The 23,012-nt window shown below is 39.3% G+C and overlaps 1 protein-coding gene across 1 annotated transcript in view; it reads left to right on the top strand.

Annotated features, from left to right (window-relative positions):
* LOC122555182 (immunoglobulin superfamily member 3) overlaps nt 1–23,012 on the top strand; it is a 54,188-nt gene that overhangs the window by 17,969 nt on the left and 13,207 nt on the right. Inside the window, exons 2-7 of the mRNA XM_043700920.2 lie at nt 2,236–2,613; nt 6,880–7,287; nt 11,834–12,214; nt 13,550–13,954; nt 15,670–16,071; nt 18,099–18,515. Of these exons, the coding sequence (XP_043556855.2) occupies nt 2,236–2,613; nt 6,880–7,287; nt 11,834–12,214; nt 13,550–13,954; nt 15,670–16,071; nt 18,099–18,515 (2,391 nt within the window). The remainder of the gene's footprint in view (nt 1–2,235; nt 2,614–6,879; nt 7,288–11,833; nt 12,215–13,549; nt 13,955–15,669; nt 16,072–18,098; nt 18,516–23,012) is intronic.

Genomic DNA, 23,012 nt, shown 5'->3' with positions numbered 1-23,012 from the left:
CCCAACATCTACTCTGTCCAGGCCATTCAATATTCTGTGTGTTTCAATTGTATTCACCTCCTCATATCACCACCACCCCTTTGCACTTCAGATTTTGAATTTTCTCCCCATTTAAAAAATAGTCCATGCCTCTATTTTTCCTACCAATGTGCATTCCCTCACATCTATCTACGTTGCACTTCATCTGTCACTTCTTTGCCCACTCTCCTAACCTGTGCAAATCCTTCTATAGCCTCCCTGCCTCCTCTATGCTAACTGAACCTGTATCTATCTTTGTATCATCAGCAAACTTAGCCAGAATGCCTTTAGTTCCTTCATTGAGATCTTTAATGTATAAAGTGAAAGTTGTAGTCCCAACACTGAGCCTTGTGGAACACCACTTGTCACCGTCATCCTGAGAAAGACCCTTTTATTCTCACTCATTGCTTTCTGCCAGACAGGCAAGCTTCTATCCATGCTAGGACCTTACCTCTAACACCAAGGGGCCCTAATTTTACTCAGTAGCCTCCTGTGCAGCACCTTGTCAAAGGCCTTCTTGAAGTCCAGGTAGATAACATCCATTGGCTCTCCTTGGTCTAATCAGCTCGTTACTTCCTCAAAACATTCTAGCAGATTTGTCAGGTATGACCTCCCCTTCATGAAACCATGCTGACCTTACCCTATTTTACCATACACTTCCAAGTATTCAGAAATCTCATCCTTCACAATGGATTCCAGGATTGTACCCACGACTGAGATTAGGCTAATTGGTCTGTAATTTTCTGTCTTTTGCCTTGCTCCCTTTTTAAACTGGAGTATCATGTTAGTGATTTTTCCATCCTCTGTGACCCTCCCTGACTCTAGTGATTCCTGAAAGATCACTACTAACACCTCCACTATCTCTTCAGCTATCTCCCTTAGAACTCTGGGGTGTTGTCCGTTTGGTCCAGGTGGTTTATCCATCTTCAGGCCATTCAGGTTTTATATCATCTTCTCTGTGGTCACGGCCACGAGACTCAGCTCTGCCCCCCTCACCCTTTTGAACTTTTGGGATATTATTTGTGTCTTCCACCATGAAGACTGACGCGAAGTAATTATTCAGTTCCTCAGCCATTTTCTTCTTCCCCACTACTATCCCTCCAGCATAATTTTCCAGCACCCTAATGTCTAGTTTTGCCTCTTTTGTCCTTTTATATATCTAAAGAAACTCTTACAGTCTTCCTTTATATTACTCTCATCTTTAATCTTTTATTTCCTTATTTTCTTTTTTGTTGCCCTGTGTTGTAAGCTTCCCAATCCTCTGGTTTCCCACTGCTCTTTGCCACATTATATGCTTTCTCTTTTGCTTTTATGCTATCCCTGACTTCCCTAGTCAACCATGGTAGCTTCATCTTCCATGTACCTTGCTTCTTTTTTCTCGGGAAGAATCTCTGCTGTGTCTCCTGAATTACTCCCAGAAACCCCTGCCATTGCTGTTCCACTGTCTTTCCTGTTAGGCTCCTCTCCGAGTCAATTCTACCCAGCTCCTCCCTCATGCCTCTGTCATTGCCTTTATTCATCCTAGCTTAAGGTTGCTGTTTTGGATTTGTTCACCAACAGTATTCCACCCAAGACAAATCCTTCATCACCAAGTGTAAAGTGATTGTTTTAAGGACTGTCCACCAGTAAATGTAATGCAGTTTAAATGCCTATGTGAGCCATTTAATGGGTACTCCTGTGTTTTAATATTACTTCCTCAATTGAATATTGTAGTATATGGGATTAATAGCTGTTAGGTGAATAGATATACTGCATCTTCAGTGATGTCAGATGGTCTGATTAAAGACAACTTCACCGTAGTCCTGCTCGCTCATTAGAGAGAGAGAGAGAGAGATGACTGGTGGTGTTTAACTTGAGAGTCACCACACATCGTGCAAGGGGAGAGGCTAAGAAGGAACATCCTTCGTGCTACACTCAGCTGGTGCAGGAATTGAACCCATACTGTTAGCATCGCTCTTATTACAAACCAGCCATCCAGCCAAGTGACCTCTGAAGGCCTGGGAAGAAGGTTATGACACAGTCCTGCTCAACCAGGTCCCTGAGAATAGTGTGAAAAGCTAGTAAGTGTTCATTAGTTTTCATTAGTATAGTTTCCAGTCCTCATCTGCCAATATAATCTTTATATAAATACTGGATTTAAATTTTCCTGTCTTCAGATTAGCTTGTTCAGGATATATTTCAAGAAAAATGTCTCTTGTGTTTTCTATCTTGATATAGACTCATGCAGTGCTCAAAGACGAGTGAAAGTACAAAAAGGGCCCCTAGTCCGGGCTGAAGGACACCACATAACCATCCAGTGTGATGTGAGCGGGTATCAGGGGTCACCAGAGCAGAACTTTGAGTGGTCCCTCTTTCGTCCAGATAAGCCTACACTGAAAATCCAGATTATCAGCACAAATGATCCTACTTTCTCTTATGCTGTGTTTGGAGGAAGAGTGCAGAAGAATGAGATCTACATCGAGAGGCTGAAAGGAGACTCTGTGCTGTTACACATTACAAAGCTGCAGAAAAGTGATGAAGGGACATATGAGTGTGCCACTCCAAGCACAGACAACGTATACTGGGGGTCCTACAGTGCCGTAACGAACTTGACAGGTGGGTTTTTCAAGCGTTCTTCTTTTCTCCATGTTGTACTTTAACTGCTCATCATCAACTTCAGAGTTTTGATTGAAAATATCAGAAAGATGGCAGCACCCAATTAAACATGCCTCTGTTTACAATTATCATCTATTGAAATGCAGCAGTAAGTACTATCAATCCTTTCCAAGTCTCAACATGCCAATATGAATCTGATTACATTAAAACAATGCAAAATTATACACCTTTTGAGCATTTAGATTAATGCACCATTAGGAGATCTAATTATATAGATATGGACAGGCATACAAAACATACAAAAGTATGATAAAGGAAGACCGGTAGAGCACTCGGCTCTTCAAGCCTGTTCTGCCATGAGATAAGGTCAGGGCTGGTCTGATTTTAACCTTTAATCTACAACCCTGCAAAACCCCGACAGTCTTTCATTCCCTTAGTAATCAAGAATTTTTCTACCTCTGCCTTCAAAATATTCAAAAGTTCTTCATTTGCCTTTTCAGAAAGGAATTGCAAATATAAAATTCTATTGAGCTCATATTGCAAGCATGTAGTACCTAGAAATACATCTTTTTTAAACCTGTTTTGTTGAATGTACAGATTTGCTTTTTCCTATTCAGCATGAAGAAATGAACCATATAATTCTACTGTACATGCAGTTTGTTTATTTATAGGTAAACGTATTTCTTTGTGATTTACTGGTAAGTGAATAAAAGGGGAAGTGCATTCATTATCAACTGAATTAGATAAGCAGTTTGCTCATGTGGTATAGGGGAAATAATATTTCCAATCAAGCATTTCATTTTTTATCATATTCAAAATGCTTTTTGATTGCAACATCCCTTGGCCTAGTTAGTGATGGAAATTCCTCCTGTGATACTGAGCCCTAGATATTTTAGGTTCAATTTATCGAATCATTGAATGTCACAGCACAGAAGGAATATGTTTGGCTCTACACTCTTTGAAAGAGCTATTCAATTAATCTTTTCTCTTTACTAAGAACACTGCAATTTCTCCAATTCTCTGTTGATAGTTAGTATTGGATCTGCTTCCATCACACTTCCATGAAGCTGATGACAGATAATAACTTGCTCCTTCCAAAATAAAATGTTTCTTTATCTGACCTCAGGTTCCTTTGTCAATTACATAAACCTCTCTCCTCTGGTTACTGACTGCCACTGAAATCAGAGTACTTAGACAGTTACAGCACAGTACAGGCTCTTCGGCCCTCGATGTTGTGCCGTCATGTGAAACCAATCCGAAGCTCATCGAACCGACACTATTCCATACTTGTCCATATGCCTATCCAATGACCACTTAAATGCCCTTTAAGTTAGTGAGTCTACAACAGTTGCAGGCAGTGTGTTCCATGCCTACTACTTACTGAGTAAAGAAACTACCTCTGACATCTGTCCTATATCTATCACCCCTCAGTTTGAAGCTATGCCTCCTTGTGCCAGCCATCACCATCCTCGGGGGAAAAAGCTCTCACTGTCCACCTGATCTAACCCTCTGATTATCTTATACGTCTCAATTAAGTCACCTCTCAACCTTCTCTCTAACGAAAACAGAGTCAAGTCCCTCTACCTTTCCTCATAAGACTTTCCCTCCGTACCAGGCAACATCCTGGTGAATCTCCTCTGTACCCTTTCCAAAGCTTCCACATCCTTCCAATAATACAGTGACTAAAACTGCACACAATACTCCCAAGTGCGTCCACACCAGAGTTGTGTACAGCTGCAGCATGACCTCATGGTTCTGAAACTCAATCCCTCTACTAATAAAAGCTAACACACCGTATGCCGCTTAACAGCCCTAACAACCTGGGTGGCAACTTTGAGGGATCTATGTGCATGGATACTGAGATCTCTCTGTTCATCTACACTACCAAGAATCTTACCATTCACCCAGTACTCTTTATTCCTGTTGCTTCTTCCAAAGTGAATCACCTCTCACTTTTCTGCATTAAAGTCCATTTGACACCTCTCAGCCCAGCTCTGAAGCTTAACTATCTCCTTCTGTAACCTACAACATCCTTCAGCACTATCCACAACTCTACTGACCTTAGTGTCATCCACAAATTTACTAACCCATCCTTCTACGCCCTCATCTATGTCATTTATAAAAATGACAAACAGCAGTGGATCCCAAACAGATCCTTGCAGTACACTCTAGTAACTGATCTCCTTGATGAACATTTCCCATCCACCACCACCCTCTGTCTTCTATCAGATAGCCAATTTCTGATCCAAATCACTAAATTGCCCTCAATCTCATGCCTCTGTATTTTGTGCAGTAATCTACCATGGGGAACCTTATTAAATGCCTTACTGAAATTCATATACACCACATCAACAGCTTTACCCTCATCTAACTGTTTGGTCACTTTCTCAAAGAACTCAATAAGGTATATGAGGCACGACCTACCCTTCACAAAACTGTGCTGACTGTCCCTAATTAACTTATTCCTTTCTAGATGATGAGAAATCCTATCTCTTATAACCTTTACCAACACTTTATCCGCAACCGAAGTGAGGCTCACTGGTCTATAAATACCAGGGTTGTCTCTACTCCCCTTCTTGAACAAGGGAACAACATTTCCTATCCTCCAGTCTTCTGGCACTATTCCTGTAGACAATGACAACATAAAGATCAAAGCCAAAGCCTCGGCAGTCTTCTCCCTGGCTTCCCAGAGAATCCTTGGATAAATCCCATCCGGCCGAAGGGATTTATCTGTTTTCACACTTCCTAGAAATTCTAAGACCTCCACCTTGTGAACCACAATCCCACCTCCTCACGTCACCTGTATCTCAGTATTCTCCTTAACAACATTGTCTTTTTCCAGTATGAATACTGACGAAAAATAGTCATTTAACGCTTCACCTATCTCCTCTGATTCCACACACAATTTCCCACTACTGTCCTTGATTGGCCCTAATCTTACTCTAGTCATTCTTTTATCCGTTATATACCTAAGAAAGCTTTAGGGTTTTCCCTGATCCTATCCACCAATAACTTCTCATGTCCTCTCCTCATTCATCTTAGCGCTCTCTTTTGGTCTTTCCTGGCCACCTTGTAACTCTCAATTGCCCTAACTGAATCTTCACATCTCATCCTAACATAAGCCTTCTTCTTTCTCTTGACAAGAGATTCAACTTTCTTAGTAAACCACGGCTCCTGCACTCGACAACTTCCTCCCTGTCTGACAGATATATATTTATCAAGGACACACAGTAGCTGTTCCTTGAATAAACTCAGTTTCTCTTCATTCACTCTATCAAACTGCCAGAAGTGTTTGAATGTTTCTGTCAAGTGTCCCTATAATCTTCGATAAGTTCAGCAAAATAACCTCAGAATTCTTTCTCACCTCTCCACTTTATGATAAGTATTTTATCCCTGCTACAAAGCTAATAGTCAGAGGGCAGTTAAGAGATAACCAAAATGCTGTGGGAGTAGAGTTACAAATAGGTTAGACTGACTGAAGAAGTCAGAATTGCTCCCCTAATCAGCAGTGTTAGCAGACTGCACAAGGTAATTCAAAACCAAAAGTTATACATTTGCCAGCAGGGATCACACAATAGTTTTGGGAATAGAATCCCTTTCTGGCCACTCCCATTCTAGTCAAATATTGCTGAGGGAATCAATGGCTGTTTCCATCTATTTGTGTACAGTATAATAACATATAATACCGTCATCTAATTCATTGATCTATTGGGGATGGCCAGAAGATCAAGAATTTTAATACATTATGCTACAGTGTACAAATGTCCTGCTCAAAGTCTCATTACCTGTTTTAGATGTAGGTTTGCTCGCTGAGCTGGAAGGTTCATTTCCAGATGTTTCGTCACCCTAATATGTAACATCTTCAGTGGGCCTCAGGCGAAGCAATGCTGAAAATTCCTGCTTTCTATTCATATGTTTGGGTTTCTTTGGGTTGGTGATGTCATTTCCTGTGGTGATGTTATCAAAACTCACTCTCATTACTTGTATCCCATGTGGATTCGAACACTAGTCAAAATAATGAAAGGCAGGAAGGATCCTAATTTATTATGGCAACTGTGTCCTGTAGAGTATTAGATTTGTAATTTGCTTTTCCATGTTTTTATTTCATGTCATACTGAGGATAAGTTTGATATGTATGGATGATATTGGTTGTGTTAAGATACCTTTAAGACAAATAAGATTGTGGAAGTATTGCATTGTTGTAGACTGAATATGATTTTCTATTGTACAACCTGAAAAGCATACTGAAAACATATGTTCTTACAGTAATTCCAGACACGCTCAGTGCAACAATGGCACCCCAGACCCTGGATAAAGTTGAAGGTGACTCCCTGGAACTGGTCTGTGAAGTATCCAAAGAAACATCACAGCACACGCATGTGGCTGTCACATGGTACATACAGAAGGGAGATCAGAATCTCACAGTTATCTCTCTAACAAAAGATTTCATCCTACGTTCCGGAGATTCATATAAACAGAGACAGGCATCAGGAGATGTGCGACTAGATAAGATTGGTGTGACTTCATTCAAACTCACCATCTCTAAACTACAGATGTCAGATCAGGGCGATTACTTTTGTGAAGGTGCAGAGTGGATTCAAGACTTAAATAAATCCTGGTATGGCCTGTCTAGTAAAAATACTGAAGGTACCACAGTGAATGTTAAGAGCATAGGTAAGACTCGTAACTACAGAAAATTATCTCCTTTCACAGCTACAGTTTCATAATCTGAATGCTTCAACTATTGTAGTAAGAAAATCACATGCAATATCCCGCTGAACTTCCTCTACAAACTTTTGCAATGTGAATTGAAGTTGCGAAAGGCTTGAAATTGCATGTTCACTGTCTACTTTATGTGCATTAACACAAGATTTATTACTAGAAAGGCAAGATAGACACAAAGGAAAATGTTGCACAATTGGATGTTAGCTTGAACTGAAGTCAAGTCATGTAAGAACAGACTCCTGTTGTAATTCTATGGCCAGCTCTCAACAATGTGATGGAGGCAGATTTCTGGTTTTGCAAGTGCCTGAGAGGATGCTTTGGCCCACAGCAGTCTGAGAAATTAGCTGCTGCTGCAGGGCTGCAGTTTTCACTAGCTTATCAAGGTTATAAGTTGCTACAGAGATTCTGAATACCTGGGGGAAATGTAACAGCACAGAAGAAACCCAGAGTTTTAGATGGAGCTTGATGCAGCTGTTGTTCTGTCTGAGGGGCAATGATACTAAACGATCACAAGAGTATTTAGAGTGTGAGATAGTATAGAAAAGGAGCATATGTTTTCACTGAGGTATCACACAAAGGTCCAGCTCAATTTGATACCTACAATCTGGAAAGACATTCAGAATATAAATTCAAATTTTAGTTTGTGTACATGCATCTGGGGCAGACAGAATGAAAATTGTTCATGAATTATTCAACTGGCTCCTGGTGGACTCAATCAATTCCCAATGTTATTCTCCAGCAGATACCTAAAAAAAATATATCTATTCAATTCTGGTTTTGTTGATTCATATAGCATGTCAATGTATCACATGAATATTTCTTATCATTTGTATAGAAAATTAAGCAAAGTATGGTTCATACTGCTATGGAGAAAGGATTGAGATTTAACATTTAAATTCTTCTGAGGAAGCAGAGTAACAATTATAATCTTTACCAAGTTAACTCAACTCAAAATTTGAGAGAAACTATTCTGTCTTCAGCTACCTCAAAGCAAGTAGGCATTATTTAATTGCTAGCCACATTCTCTCATCCGTGATGGAGATAGAAATCCACAGGAAATGCAGGAGTTATTTAAATCAAAAAATCAAGGATTAGCATTGTTTCAGGGTAATTCTTCTAAGTTAATTTGTAGTGGGATTCCATCCAATCGAAAAAATACACTTGTCAAGTTGCTTCTGCTGAACCGGAGAAAGGAGAAAATAGTTCAAATGCAAGTATCTTATTTGCTTAGATTCCCTGCAAAATGGAAGTAGACCAATTAACCCAACAAGTCCACATTGACCCTCCAAAGAGTAATTCACCCAGACTCATTCCCCTACATTTACACCTGACTAATGCACCTAACACCATGGGCAATTTAGCATGGCCAATTCACCTTACCTGCACATTTTTGGATTGTGAGGAGAAACTGGAGCACCCAGAGAAACCTGCACAGACACTGGGAGAATGTGCAAACTCCACAGAGACAGTCACCTGAGGTGGGAATCGAACCCAGGTCCCTGGCACTGTGCGGCAGCAGTGCTGACCACTGAGCCACCATGCTGTTCTTGTTGGACTGTTTATGTATGTACATTTATACATGTGAATATATACATGTGGTGGATTGCCCTCTTTGAGTTGAGAGACAATGTAAATATTTTTATAAGCCAGGCAAATTTGGAACAAATTATTTCTCATCTGGTTTTGTTCAAAGTCTGTGATCTGTTTGAAGACATCAGTGGGCGAGAAAAGCAAAACACCTGAGGATGCGAGTAAAACGTGATGCATTTGTTAGAAAAACAACATGAATCAGAACAATCAAACATGTTGTAAGGTTTGATATTGAGGATGAGGACAGCGATTACTTTGGAGTGATTAATTACTGCTATTCAACAAATCTGTGTTCAGTCTATTAATCAGGCTGGTCGAGGAGTGGTCATTCTGCTGTATCACTAGGTTAAAAAATTTTACCAGAAGCTTGAGACATAACAATGGAGCTAAAATATAGTATTGAGGATTTTCTGTCCAGTTCTTGGTTGGCTACGAGACACCTTAACTGATGATCAAGTAAAAACACATTTTGGTTGAAACTAAACCTGCAAAAACTTTGAATAAACATTCAACGATATAACAGAGCTTGCAAATGAGAATCTCATTGACAATATATCACAGATATGAAGGCAAAGACTAAGGAAGTTAGCTAATGTTGATTAATCTTCCATTAATTCAGTGTATTCTCAATCTCGGATAGTTGCAATTCTATCCTCTTTCCAGTATATTAAAAGCTTCAGTCTGACCATGATTGTCCATTATGTCACAATACCAAAATTGGACCCCTCAATTATTTAAAAATCATGCTTTCATTCTGAGCATTAAGAATTGATATATTCACTGGTAATCTGCCAGTATTCTATAGTTGATGGCTTGGGTAAAGGAATCCATCATCCACCCATCTGCAGCCTTGCATATTGGTTTATAATGGTAGTGTCCTTCATAGAGTGGGTAGCAATTTCAGAAACACTTGCAATAGAGACAGGAATGTTTGTCCCATGGATGTTTAGACTACAATTAGAAAATCATAACATTATTAGGTTCAATTAATTATCTCATTGAGATTTGATAGGCATTAAAATCCACTACAGACATCCTAGTGACTGGGCTCCTCTGATTCTTTAGTCCCAGTTGGCTACTATTCTAACTTATTTTTATTCATTCACAAGATGCAGCTGTCACTGGCTCAGCTTGCATTCATTGACCTTGAGAAGACAATAGTGAGCAGTCTTTTTGAACAGTCACAGTCCGTGTGGTGTAAGTACACTCAGTGCTGTGAGTGAGGGACGTTAACAGTAAAAGAATGCTGATGTAGTTCTAAGTCAGGATGATGAGTGGTTTGAAGGAGAACTGCAGATGGTGATATTCCCATCTATCTGCTGCTGCCCATGTCCTACATGTGATAAATGTGAGTTGGAGCTGGCTAACGGCCCTTTGAGTTGTTGCAGTACATCTCCTAGATGGTACTGTTCCCACTGTGCTTCAGTCAGGAGGGAGTGAATGTTGACGGTGACGGTTGGGATGCCAATTAAGTGAGCTGCTTTGTCCTGGATGATGTCAAGCTTCTTAAATGTTGTAGGAGCTGCACTCATCCAGGCAAGTGGAGAGTATTCCATCCTGACTTGTGTCTTGTAGATGGTGGATAGGCTTTGAGGAGTCAGAAGATGGGTTACTCATGCACCCAATTTGTTTTCAGATTAAACCAGTTGGTAACTTTTAGGTATGGTTACATGCACTGGCAGCTGGATCAAAGATTATCTGGTATTTGCAATAAAACACAGTAAGGTGAAAGAGCTGAGCACATTTGGATTTTGCAGTCCAATTGAACAAAATCAGATTTTAGTCTTTGTTCAAATTCAGCATAAGTAAACATTCATGTGTGTGCAGGTAAATTGTTTGTGGGGAAAAATTGCAGATACCACAGCCAGTTATTTTGGAGCCTCCCTTTTGATGCCTTTGCATTGCATTTATACATACATAAACAAAACAAATGCATAGATATAATATGTATGTTAATTAAATTCCAAACTTTCCTCTTTTACTCTGCTCTCAGCTGTACTGTTCTTTTCGATGACAACCATTGAATGGTTTGCTAGGAGTCTGACTAAGTGGCAGTGACAGGAGACATAAGAAACAATAATGTACAAGACAGGTTAATTATAGCAAAAACAGTCTGAGATGTACAAACTGAAGGGCTTTTGTTGAAGTTTGAATCACTGACCTTTTGATGAACGGCAATATTATGTTAATGCACAGAGTGAATCACTGCTCTTAACCTTCATGAGGCTTCAATTGCTGATGTGATCAGTTTCAGCTTCAATGGCACTTTTCAGTTTACACCAAAGAGAGCATTTTACAATTTAAAAGTAACCTTTATGGTGCAGGGTGCACCACTTAAAGGCAGATGTAATAAGTACCTTTGTTGACTCATTTTGGATGACTGCCAGTAGTGAGCTGGTGACAGTCTCTGAATTTTGATAAGGAGGCATTACAGAACTTGAATTTTATATTCAATTGCTTCCATCTCATTTTGATCCCTTAATCTCTGTGCACATTCCATTACCCCTCTCCAGTTATGAAGGTATGTTGCTCTATGCCCTCAGGATTCTTAAGCAAAATAGGAAAGATAAATTAGATCCATTTATGTTAAGTAACAGTTTGAAGAACATTGAGAAATTTAGCAGATCTTGTTTTTAAAAAGGAAGTAATTATGCTGCAAGTATCTCCCTAGACCATCAAGAAACTAATGCAACCTATGGAAGTTTTTTCTGGCAATCTCTCCATTAAAGCAGATTCAGTACAAGGCCAGTCATACTTCCTCTAATCTTTTTGCATAACTTTATTTTCTTGGGTCTACATTAAAGTCAGAATTGAAATGGAGGTCTTTTATCCAACTAAAATTTGACAAATTTGCTCACTTTGGTTTTTACTGGCACAGTAATGATATTCATTTTATTTCACACAGGTAACCAGTTTCTTGCTCTGATTAAAGCCACTGAAGTCAACATTAATGTAGGAGGCTCACTGGAAATATTCTGCACAGTTGAAGCTCAGAATTTCCCAGAACGTTTCTTCTCTGTTGCCTGGTTCTTAAACAACAGAGAGATAATCCGGATTGGACCAAATGCAGTACCATCTTTTCATGGGGACTATAACATGAGAGAGAGCCTGGGAACGGTGGTGGTCCATAAGAAAAGCGAGAGGGTTTATGTTCTGAAAATGTATCAGATTCAAGTAGAAGATGGTGGCTCTTATTACTGTCAGGCGGAGGAAAGTGAGAAAATTTCATCTGCAGCATTCTCGACTAATAAATCAAAGGAGATCACCATCACTGTTCAACGACCTCGTAAGAAACCTGCAAATAAATTTTATTGTTTCTGCTAGTGATTAAGGTATTAGGAGCTGTATTATGTCATGGTTCCTTGTCTAATTAAGAATATCCTTGCCATAGAGAAAATGGGAACAAAGATTCACCAGCTTGACCCCTGGCAAAGTTCTATGAGAAGAGAGTAAAGAGACTGTGTCTATATTCTCTGGAATTTAGAAGAATGAGAGGTGATTTCATTGAAGCAAACAAAACTTTTACAAAGATTGGTAAAATGCTGCAGGAAGGATGTTTCCCTTGGTTGGGGAGTCTAGCACTGGATATCAAAGTCTTAAAGCAAGAGACAGGCTACTTAGGATTGAGATGAGGAGGAAACTTTAGAATTCTCTACACCAGAGGCCTGTGGATGTTCAGTCTTTCAAGGCAGAGATTTATAGATTTATAGATACCGGTAATAAAGATATCAGGGATGTGGGGATAGCACTGACACAGCCTGCAATTCAACTAGATAACGGTTGGTCTTTTATCTCAACACTGTTTTCCAGTACTATCCCCAATATCTTTAATATCTATAAATCTGTAAATTTCCATGAAATTTAGAAATCCCAGATACAATGAGATACACAATGAGATCATCTCAGGCATAGAAAGGAAGCAGGCTCAAAAATGAATGCTCTCAAAGCTATTTTTTTCTTGTAGCGAAGATGCAAGTATACTCCATTTTAATAGGTATAACAATTTATACTACAAGAGAAATAGGGCTGCTAACTGAAATTGAAAAAAGGCAAGTTGACTCTGGTTACGATGTTGCTATAGGGAATGTAGCAGGGTGGTGTTGCTCCCCCAAGATTTTGATTGCTAGAAAAGGTGCTGTATGTAGATGTATCATTTTGCTTGCAGAGACAGCCCCCCTGCATATGAATATGTGTCGCTCGTAGCAAGTGGAAGTGAACCACATTGTGAACTTGATGAATGATCTTTACGTAATTCTTCATATAATTGTTCACATAATTCTTGTCATAGCATTTTATGGAGAACATTCTAGACTATGTCTATCTGTCTCTCTGTTTTATTAAGATGATTATTGAAACCTACTTCTTTGATCAAACCTTTTAAATACCTTTTCCCGATTTCTCATCATTCAAGAGAAGTCTTGAAAATTCTTAAGTGCTGTGTATAGTTTTACTCTGTAAAGTGTGCTACACAAATGTAAGCGATTATCATCTGCTGATGTTCACAAACCTCTTAGTCTTCACTGTGTGTCAGCTAGCATCTTTGATTAAACCCAGAACTTACACTTTTCCAATGTAGCCTCCTTATATTTCTCACATTATACCTATTCTTGTCATTTTACAGAAGCCAACCTTAAAGTCATAATCGACAGTAGTATGACTGAGGTTTTGGAAGGTGATTCCATTCAGTTTACCTGTGATATTCATTCAGCAAGTGCAGCTTATGGGCAGCTCTCTATTACTTGGCAAATGACAAACGACCAGAACCAAAACCGTGATGTCATTGGAATGAACCAAGCTGGTATTCAGGTTACTTACCAACCTTATCAGGAGCGAGTGATCAGCAATGACATCAGAATGGCACGAGTGAAATCAAATTCCTTCACATTGGACATTTATAATGCCCAGACTTCAGATCAAGGACAGTATGCTTGCAAAGTGATGGAATGGGAAACAGAATCTAATGGAAACTGGCGCCTTATTGGAGAATATGTCAGTGACAAAAAGGCAGTAACTATCAAATCCCTTGGTAAGCAATTCAGTGTTGAATATTGTGGTATTTCACTTAAACAATTGCACGATTCACAATTAGACAAAAGGGATACTTTTTAATAGGATGACCTTTATTCTATCATACATAATCAAGGCACAGCATTCTGCAGTCAATAAAAGAATTTCCATTGCCTTCATGGTTATGGTCAGCATAGTCATGATGGGCCAAAGGGCATGTTCCTGTGCTGTATTGTTCTACATTCTATGTTCACTGATTAAGCTGATGGCAAAATGCAATGTAATAAAATGCATTGTGTATGGAAAAAAAAACTTCCTATTTATAAATTTTAAAGTAAGCTCCATTCAGTGTCTCCTTGCATCATGCCACATTGAATAAATGAGTGAGTAACTTTTGATTAATTGCTAAAGAGGTGGGTGAGAATATTTGAGAGATGAGGGGCGAATATTTCTCTTACATACCTGACATCTTTGAAATAATTGCCCATAATCCAGGGTTGGCCTCTTCTACTCTGTCTCACTTCTGTGCAGCCCAGACAAGAAAGGTATCGGGAGTATCTTGTTGGCCCATGATGCTGAATACTGAACCCACAAATGATTGAGCCACCACATTGTTTCATGTAGGAAATGTGTTTGAATTGAATGGATGGCAACAAAGGTGTTAAAAATTGGAAGCAATTGAATAGAAAATGATGGAAGTGCATTAAGATCAGAGAATCTGTAAAAACACAAATGAATTTTGAAAATAAGGGGCTACCCATTAAAATGAAGAGTTGGAGATATTTTTTATCCCTCAGTGGATTGTAAGCCTGTGGAATTATTTTCACTGGAAGTGGTGGATAATTTTAAGACAGAGTTAGATGGATTCCTGGCTACCAAGGGGATCAAAGTTCATAGTGAGCAGACAGGAATGTTCAGTTGAGTCCATGATTGCAGCCTTGATGTGTTCAAATGACAGAGCAGCTTCAAGCGGCCTACTGGCTCAGTGATACTCTTATAGTGTGACACCCCCTTGCATGTTTGTATTTTAACTCCGAGCAAGTTCCTCACATAAACTATTTCAGTGAGTTTGTTTCCATACTTGTAGTCAGCCACAGCAATGTTAACCACCAGGTCTGGTGTTAATGCTGAAGGGCTTTTGCCCGAAACGTCGATTTCGAAGCTCCTTGGATGCTGTCTGAACTGCTGTGCTCTTCCAGCACCACTAATCCAGAATCTGGTTTCCAGCATCTGCAGTCATTGTTTTTACCTGGTGTTAATGCTGCTAGTTGTCCTATTGACCTGATAAAGATATAAAGAGGCACCGAACAGCTACTGCATAAAAAGATTCTGCAATTAACAGGTAACTGGCAGGACGGGTGTTCAGCCTGATCTACCTGTGCTTTTTGTGGTTCTGCAAAGGAAAGTTTTAGAATTATCTAAAGAGCCGCTCCCACTTTCAGATAAGGTGTCTATTGGAATCTGCCTATCGCGAAAACCATGGTTTCACTGTTCAAAAAGTCATTGAATCAAACAAAAGAGCATTGTCCTGGTCCAGTGAACCCAGACCTGTGCTGTTTTTAAAATATTGAAAAAGGAAATTGATACCACAATATTGCAAACAATTTTTTACCCCCTATGGGAACACTATGATTTGATTTAATTCAACTGATACAGTTTGGGATTCAATGGTCTGTACTAGAAAGTCTCAGAGAGCTGCTGACAGTCTTTGATTTTTCTCTTTTGTGTTTGTAGAAAGTAACTTTCAGGTTACTGCAATCACCCGGACTCCAACCGTGAAGTACTATGGTACCTTTGAACTCCAGTGTTTCATTAGGCCGGTAGATATCACCCATGTGCCAGCATCTGTAACCTGGAAATTCCAACCAGCCAATTCTAATGACAGCTACAATCTTGTTACTTTCACCCATGATACTGCGATTAAGTGGGGGAACGTGGCAGAGAACTTCAAAGGAAAAATGATTGTGGTGAAATCTGTGTCCAATGCTGTCCGGTTGAGTGTCTCAAGGGCCAGCAAATTGGAAGCTGGAAAGTTTCTATGCATCGCAGAATTATGGGGAAGGCGTAATGCAAACAAATGGGTCCAAAAAGCCAGCAGAACATCAAACATCCTGGAAGTAAAGGTCAGACCCCCAGGTAAAGTGACAGGCTACTTTTTATATTTACAGCATCAAAGTGGAACTGGGGGTTCTGAGGAAGGGTCATTGGAACCAAAACATTAACTCTCATTTCTCTCCATAGATGCTGCCAGACTTGCTAAGCTTTTCCAGTAATTGCTATTTTGGTTGCTGATTTCCAACAGCTGTTCTTTCAATTTTTATTTAGGTAACTTTACTATCTTTGTAGTCACAAGAGACCACAGTCTAGTCTGTTTTTACTTGCCTCTTTGCCCCTTTGTTATTTGTTGGAAATTTCTTTGCATCTCTAAGTGGGAAATTCTATGGGCTTCTCTCTCTACAAGCAGCCACTTAATTTACAGCCCTCTTTTAAAAAAAAATGCATTTTTTTAGAATTACAAGCTCAAACTGTCCATAGTACTTCAGAGTGCTGACCTGTAGTTAGGACAGTGATAAATAGACATTAGAAGAACATCAACAAGAAGACTAATTCCACCATTGGTTTCAATGATTGAGCACACAAAACTACATCACAAATATCTGTAACCAACTTATATAAGGAAGGATACCTTTTCCAAAAAGAGAGTGCAGAAGGGATTCACCACAATGATTCCTGGAATAGCAGGACTAAGCATTGAGGAGAAATTGAGATATTTTAGTTTAGAAGTAATTTTACTCTTTAACCCAGTGGGCTGTGGAATTTCACATTTTGAGTAAGATCAATAGATTTCTAGATGTTAATGACATCAAAACGGATTGGAGTTAGGGTGGGAAAATGGCTTTAAGGAAAATGATGGGGCAGGATCTAGAATGACCGAGCAAGCTCAAGGGACTGAATGTCCCATGTCCTTCCTAATTAAATAGATTCTTGGAAAATGAGGTTAGTTGTACTTGTCTGAAGTGCTATAGTCAAACAAGATACTGTATTATGCCAGTAATACAATGTCAACCTTATGCTAAACTGCAGTTTTGTTTCTTTAAAAGAAAATCTGTATTTTAACATATATTGGTTTTCTGTATATATTCTGCTATGAAACATTACATTGAACCTGACGACATGAGAAAGGAATTCAGTTCATACTACATTTCAAAATCTGTAATTTATTCCTTGAATTTGCTGTCTTTCTGTACTTTCTGGGAATTGGTTAGGCCATTTTTGAAATACTGTGCAATTCTGGTCTCCCTGCTGTAGGAGGAATGTTTGAAACATGAAAGGTTCAGAAAATATTTACAAGAATGTTGCCAGGGTTCGGGGATTTGAGCTGAGAGAGAGGCTGAATAGACTAAGGCCATTTTCCCTAGAGAGTCAGAGGCTGAGGGGTGACCTTATAGAAGTTTATAAAATCATAAGGGGGCATGGATAGGGTAAATAGGCAAAGTCTTTTCCCTGGGGTGGGGGAGTACAGAACTAGAGGACATCGGATTAAGATGAGAAGGGAAAGATTTAAAAGGGACTTAAGGGGCAACTTTTTCACACGGAGGGTGGTGCATGTATGGAATGAGCTGCCAGAGGAAGTGGTGGAGGCTGGTACAATTACAACATTTAAAAGGCATCTGGATGGGTATATGAATATGAAGGGTTTAGAGGGATATGGGCCAAGTGCTGGCAAATGGGATTAGATTAATTTAGGATATCTGGTCAGCGCGGACAAGTTGGACCGAAGGGTCTATTTCCATACTGTACATCTCTGTGACCCTATGACCCTAATTAAAATGGCATTAATTGAACAGTGAGAGAACTAACCAAGAGTATGATAACCTGATATTTTAATTCACTGATGCGTAGAACTAAGACAGTTACATGAAAGAACTGGATAAAAATTAATTTATACTAAAAGCATGAATGCAAAGATGAGAAGATCATTAATGTCATGCGTTCATAATTACAGTATCTTTGGTGTTCTTACATTATAAATCATGGGTGAGTTTATATAACAAAACTAGTAGTTAGCTATTGACTGATTTCCATGGTATATCACCTTGAAACTAAATGTTGCAAAGAAATACTGTGAAATTATTTTGACAGGCTGTCTTTTCCATTTTTAGCTTGTCTCTTGCAGCTTACTAAGCAAGTTACCACAATACATAGAAGGATCAATGACATCACTGAACTTGAATGTAAAATTTTAGCTCGAACTCAAAACGATTCTCAATTCTCAGTCACATGGCTCTTCAGTAAGACACAAGGACCAAATGTGAAAGGGGAAAATCTTCTGGAGATTGATCGTAATAATATTGTCCAGTACTATGGAGAATTGCTTACTAATTCTCAGAAGAAAATGAAATTTCAGGATGAGAAGTCCTCTAGTGATGTGTACAAGTTAATGATACTGAAAACTGATATGAATGACAGTGGAAATTACTATTGCCATGTAACGGAGTGGCTTTTGGATCCCAACAACATCTGGTATAAAGTGGGAGAGAATACATCAGCAATGACAATTGTCAAAGTGCATACAGCAGGTAAACAAGTTTCCTACATTTCTCATAAAAATTACAGCACTGGAACAATCGACAATTTATTTATTGAATGCTATGAATTATGACAGAGTTAGATAGATTCTTGTTTGGCAAGTGACTTAGAGGTCATCCGGTGGAATTTGAAATTCAACCAGATCAACCATGGCATTTTTGAATGATGGCACAGTTTGAAGGACTGAATGGTCTACTTCTGCTCCAATTTCGATATGTTCTTATTAAGCCTGCTTTTTAAAAAAAAAAATCCTGTCCTCTGTCTCTTTCACCATTCCATATGAGCAGCACGGTGACTCAGTGGTTAGCACTGCTGCCTCACAGCACCAGGGAATCTGGTTCGATTTCAGCCTCAGGCGACTGTCTGTGTGAAGTTTGCACATTCTCCCTTTGTCTGCGTGGGTTTCCTCCGGGTGCTCTGGTTTCTTCCCAAAGTTCAAAGATGTGCAGGTAGGATGGATTGGTGATGCTAAATTGCCCTGTAGTGTCCAGGGATATGTAAATCAGGTATGTTAGCCATGTGAAATGCATGGTTACAGGAATAGGATTGGGGAATGGGGCCTGGGCAGGATGCTGTTCGGAGAGTCGGTGTGGACTCATTGGGCTGAAACACATGTTTCCACATTAGAGGTGTTCTATGAATCCTAGATGGCTGCAGCACTTTCAAAATATTGACGAAAAAGCAGGTCTGCCAATGGACTCGATTTAATACTCTCCCACCACTACCGCAGCTGATTTCAGGCACCAACAGGCCGAGGATAGTTGTATAGATGTTTATTTTTATTCAATCTGATTGGATATGTGATGACACACCTCTGGGGCAAGTGGAACTTGAACTCAACCTTTTTGGCCACTCTGGATAGCAGTACATGGCTTGCTCAAAGTCATATAATGAGTGCCTATCCCTCTTTCTTAGACTCCAATCGCTTGAGAGATGAGAAAATCAGATGAGTTCATGGCTTAAATGAAAAATTGTAATTTTATGTTTGGGCCCTTCCATCTCCTTTAAATTTAGGCTCACGTAGTGCTGTAGAATGGCACATTCCTGCTTGCTCACATAGCTCCTGTCAGTCTGAGCTGCATAAATAATAATCTCTGACTCTAGAAAGTGGAGCAGTGACTATGTAACATTAGAATGGCAGACAAGGGACTCACCCTGATTGTCCTGTGGTTTTTTATTAATCCAAGCTTAGATCCTTAAAAGATGAAAGTTTTGCAATAACTTAAAGAAAAAGGAAAATTATTTAATTGCTTTATTCTCAAAGTATACATCAGTAAACTCTTGCTGTTCATTAACTGTGTTATATCAAACATTGTAGACTATTTTCAAATGTGGGAAATGGAACTCTCTGATAAGTTAAGAGAAATAAAGACAAATCCTGCCAGTCTTATAGCAGTTGCAGAAAGAGACTTGGCGGAGGACAGAGGGGCTGGTGGGTGGTGGTGAATAACCAATTATAGTGTTTAAAGATTAACTGGGTATTATAGAAGTGAAACAGGATTAGAAGTAACCAAATATTGTACATATGATTCAAAAGGGAGAGAAATCGGAGTCTGACAACTACAGTCCAAAAGACTTATGTTGGTACCAAGTAAAATATTGACAATGATACTATAAAATTGGATATACACTGCACAATAATGTCCAATGAAATTGCAAATCTCTTATGTATTGTCTATTACAAGCTGACAAAGTGGTATTGGGTCATTTTCATGAACTGCTACAGCCTTGGCGGTGGTGGCTTCAATATAGTGCTACAAAGGGAATTTCTATGACTTTGACACAGTGACAGTGAAAGGATAATATGTACATTCAAGTTAGTCCTGACATTATAACTTAGAAAGAGAAAGTTCTGTAATGAAAATCCTTTTAAACCTCCTTGATGATGTTACAAATAAATGGTGAAACTTTTGCAATATCATTAACTTTGCTTTTTCAGAAGACCTTTAAAGTTTGACTTGGAGGAATACTTTAAATTAAACAAAATTCACGGGAGTCTAGGAGCAAATGTAACTTAAAGGAATTGAATGAAAAGGCCAGATTTAAATATGGGAAACATAGTCCGAGTGTGGGGGTAACAGGTGGAATCCGTGTTAATGACCCTATCATTGTTGTTGAAGTTTGACCCCTTGTTATGACATTAGTGGCCAGAATACAAAAGCACTTGTTCAAAGTTCAGGTGACATAAAAATATCGAACATTTCAAGAATGAAAGAAGAAGTGTTTCAATTTGGCAAGAGATTGCCCACACAATCTGTGGAGGAAATCTAATGCAGATAAAGGCAAATTAATTTACATTGTTTAAAAGGAATGAGAAGCATGTAACATAACAAAGGAAGTAGCACAGGGACATTGTGTAAAGGCTCTGTATCGTTTGTATCAACAGGGACAGTGCTGAGTCTACAATGTGGAAAAATACTAAAAAGAATGCACAAAAATATAGAATACACAGCAGAATAGTGGAATATTAATTTTCATTGGTTATGTTGAATGTTTTAATTCACTGTCCAGGTCTCAGAGGGAATATTAACTCTGAATTATAAGATTCCACCTACTAAGTTAAATCCGTTCTTCAAATTCTTTCACAGGCTGTGATTGGCTAGGGCAGCGTTTAGTGTTCATTCCTCATTGCCTTTGAGAATGTTGTTGTGATCCATCTTCTTGAATTGCTATAGTCCGAGTGATTTTGGCACATCCACAATGCTGTTAGCAAGAGGGTTCGAGGATTTTGACCCAGTGACTGGGAAGAGGCGGTGGTATATTTGGATGGGAAATTGCTGGTTATGTTCCCATGTATCTGTTGTCCTTGTCTTTCTCAGTCAATAGAGGTTACAGAATTTCATTTCTAAAGTTCTGCCAAAGGAGCCTTGGTGAGTTGCAATAGTGCATCTTGTCATGCAGATCTAAGTTTACTATTTCCTACAATCGTTCTACACTCTTTAAACTTAATAGCATACTTTTACAGAAGCCTGAACACACTCATCAGCCGGTTTCGTAACAGTTTCTACCCTACTGTTGTTAGAATACTGAATGGACTCTCAAACTCTTAATGTTCGCCTGCACCTGTGTTTTAGTTTTTGCCACTGTTTACCTATTATTTACTATCTGTGCTACTTAACTATGTGAGCTGCCTGTATTGCTCACAAGACAAAGCTTTTCACTGTGCCTCGGTACATGTGACAATAACTTCAATTCAATTCAATATTATAAACTGGTGTCACTGAATGTTTAAGGCAACAAATGGGGTGCCAGTCAAGTGGGCTGAATTGTCCTGGATTGTGTCAACTATTTGTGTTGTTGGAAAAGCCCTCATCTAGGCAAGTGGAGAATGCTCCAACTGTCTCCAGACTTGTGCTTTGTAGATGGTGGACAGGCATTAAGGAGGTACAACATGAAGAATTCTGTGGTGAATAGCCAGAATCTGACTTATTGTTGTAGCCATTGCATTATGCAGCTGGTCCAGTTCAGTTTCTGGTCAGTGGTAACCCCTAGGATGGTGGGGGATTCAGTGATAGTGATGCCATTGAATGTTATATGGGTGATGGTTCTTGTTGAACTCAACTGCCAGGCATTGTAAAGAATGAATGCACTTGCCACATATTAGCTCAATGTTGCTCAGGTCTAGCTGTATATGGACAACAGACTATTTTAGTACCTGAGGAGTGGTGAGTGGTGTTGAACATTGCTCAATCATCAGTGAACATTCCAAGTTGTGTCCTCCAACAATTATAACTACCTTTTTACTGATCTAGGTATGACTCCAACCAGCAAAGTGTATTCTGTTGCACCCGCCCCGCTCCGCCCCACCAGCTCCTATTGATCCTAATTTTTCTGGGGTCCTTGATGCCATACTCAGTTAAATGTGGCCTTGATATTAAGAGAAGTCATTCTCACCTCTCCTTGAGGGTTCAGCTCTTTAGTCCATGTTTTCATCAATGCTGCAATGAGACCAGGAGCTGAATGATCCTGATGGACACCAAGCTGAGTGTTAAGTTATTACTCAGCAAGAGCGAATTGAAGCTCTGTTGATGACTCGTTCCATCACTTAATTGATGATTGTACAGAATGATGGACAGTCATTGGCCCACCTCAACACTGGTTAGTAGGATCAGAAAATCTTACATGGCTGTTTTGATGTGTGAGCATTTTTGAACAAACAATTTCAAATGGCAGAGGAAGCTTAATGGCAGAAATTCTCAACTTGATTAGCATTAAATATTTATTTAAATTTGATCCACAAAAAAGCAAACCACATGATTCATCCCTACTTGCATTGCAAGGGTAGTAGTGAAACCATTTGAGTCATTGGGAACAATGCAATGATGTTGTAGCTCTGATGATATTACATGAGGATTATGTAGTGATAACGAGGGGATGAGATATGTGTCCGGGTCAGCGTGTGTGACTTGAAGGGAAATTTGTTGATGATTGTGTGGCTATGTCATTGCTGCACTTGCTTAGAGCAGTGCTCGTAGAGCTGTAAAAAT

This window comes from Chiloscyllium plagiosum, unplaced genomic scaffold, assembly GCF_037043375.1.
Source record: "Chiloscyllium plagiosum isolate Xiang-an unplaced genomic scaffold, Cpla_swu_hap1 HiC_scaffold_12, whole genome shotgun sequence".
NCBI lineage: Eukaryota > Metazoa > Chordata > Chondrichthyes > Orectolobiformes > Hemiscylliidae > Chiloscyllium > Chiloscyllium plagiosum.
The sequence above is the reverse complement of the archived record's forward strand: the minus strand, read 5'-3'. Positions and strand labels throughout refer to the sequence as shown.